This window comes from Octopus bimaculoides, chromosome 13, assembly GCF_001194135.2.
Source record: "Octopus bimaculoides isolate UCB-OBI-ISO-001 chromosome 13, ASM119413v2, whole genome shotgun sequence".
Taxonomy (NCBI): Eukaryota; Metazoa; Mollusca; class Cephalopoda; order Octopoda; family Octopodidae; genus Octopus; species Octopus bimaculoides.
In genome coordinates this window covers 618,120-619,785 of record NC_068993.1, presented here as the reverse complement: position 1 = coordinate 619,785, position 1,666 = coordinate 618,120, and the positions used below count along the sequence as shown (strand labels likewise).

General features: G+C 39.0%; 1 protein-coding gene across 1 annotated transcript in view; it reads left to right on the top strand.

Moving 5' to 3' along the window:
- LOC106871434 (uncharacterized) overlaps positions 1-1,666 on the top strand; it is a 20,923-nt gene that overhangs the window by 14,604 nt on the left and 4,653 nt on the right. Inside the window, exons 7-9 of the mRNA XM_014917886.2 lie at positions 145-216; positions 348-499; positions 628-801. Of these exons, the coding sequence (XP_014773372.1) occupies positions 145-216; positions 348-499; positions 628-801 (398 nt within the window). The remainder of the gene's footprint in view (positions 1-144; positions 217-347; positions 500-627; positions 802-1,666) is intronic.

Sequence of the window (1,666 nt, the reverse complement as noted above, 5' to 3'; positions counted from 1 at the left end):
AGAGAGAGAGAGAGAGAGAGAGAGAGAGAGAGAGAAAGAGTGAGAGAGAGAGAGAGAGAGAGAAAATAAACTTTAATGATAAAGTTTCCATGTCAGAGTCTGTTTGTTCATATTCTGTGGAATGGCTGTGTTTTATTCCGACAGGTTAACCTTCGTTTTGCCACAATACAAGATATGAGGATTAACATAAAACTGAAGACAGTTGGTGTGTTTCAGGTAAGATTGACTTTTACTTTCTTAGTGCTACATTATATAAGTAACATAAATATAATAATAAATAATTAACATAAATTTAATTATCGTTGCTAAGTAAGCCTTTATTATTCCAACCATAACATGTATTTTAGGATGAAGAATCACAGCTATTTCTCAAGAATAATATGCTTCAGGGAAACAAAAGAATATTTGAAGCCAGACATGCCCTGTCAGACTTACAAAGATGGCTTAGTTATCATTACAGAGACTTCAAGAAATTCGATGTCATCTTTTTATTGACTGGGTAAGTCCTGACAGATTCTTCCTCAAACACCTCTAATATTGGTAACTGGTATTATTATGGAATCGAGAGTTCCCAATTTGATATTTGCCTTCCTTTGAGAAATAACGACATTTTTCTTTCTGTTTCAGAGATGATGGTTGTGTTTTCAGTGGTCAAGCGTGTGAAAAACGAGTAACTGGGGTGTCGTATGTTGGTGGAGCCTGTCGAAGGCACTGGCTAATGGGAGCCCTGAATGTTGCCATTGGAGAAACTGACCTTGTATTTAGGGGTGTCTTCACAGCTGCACATGAAGTTGGTCATTTGTAAGTGTTTTTAGGGGTTTTAGTGTATGAGGGGTGGGTGTGGTAGTGGCGTAGGGTGTGGAGTGAGTGCCATAGTTTCTCTTCTTTTATTTTATTTTTTGAGTTATTTTACTGTTTCTTCAAGGATTTGGAAAATTGCCAAAACTTTAGAAGTCAGCAGAATGGCAGAGATGTTTAGAGTGTTGGATGGAATAGTTAATGGGATTTATCTCTGTGCTTTGAGTTCAAATCCTGCTGAAGCCATCTTTACTTTTCATTCTTCCTGGGCCAATAAGTACCGGTTAAGGACAAGATCCAACTCTTCACTCCCTTCCTTTCCTCTTCTCTTTCTCTCCCTCTCAAAGTTAATTACGTTGTGCTAGGATCAATTCAAGGGAGACCACTCACAATACCTCTTCCACAGAGGAAGAACGATTGACCAAGGTGCTGGCAACTTCTCGTGATTGATTTGCTATTGGAACCAGGCAAGGACTGGTCAATGTGCCGTAGAACAAAGAATGGAAATGGAAAAGAAGGGAGAGGAGGAGGAGGAGGAGTTTCGGTATTACAAGAAAATGTTTAGGTGTGGGAATATTCGAAAGTCGTTTCCTCCACTCTGGAAGTAGAGGAAATCTATTGATGGGGGGTAGTTGTGGTAGCAGCAGCGGTGGTGGTGGTGGTGGCGGTCGTAGGGGTGGTGGTGATATGGGTGGTGCGGGTGGTGGTACTGATAATGACTGAGAAATGAAAGACAAGAAACTAAATATGAAGGTAATAAAACATATTTCTTGAAAATTAGATAAAATTTCTGAGTCAAATGAATGAAGGTCAGTAATAAAATATATAAGGAGGAGAGAACTGGTGTGTGAGTGTGAATATATATATA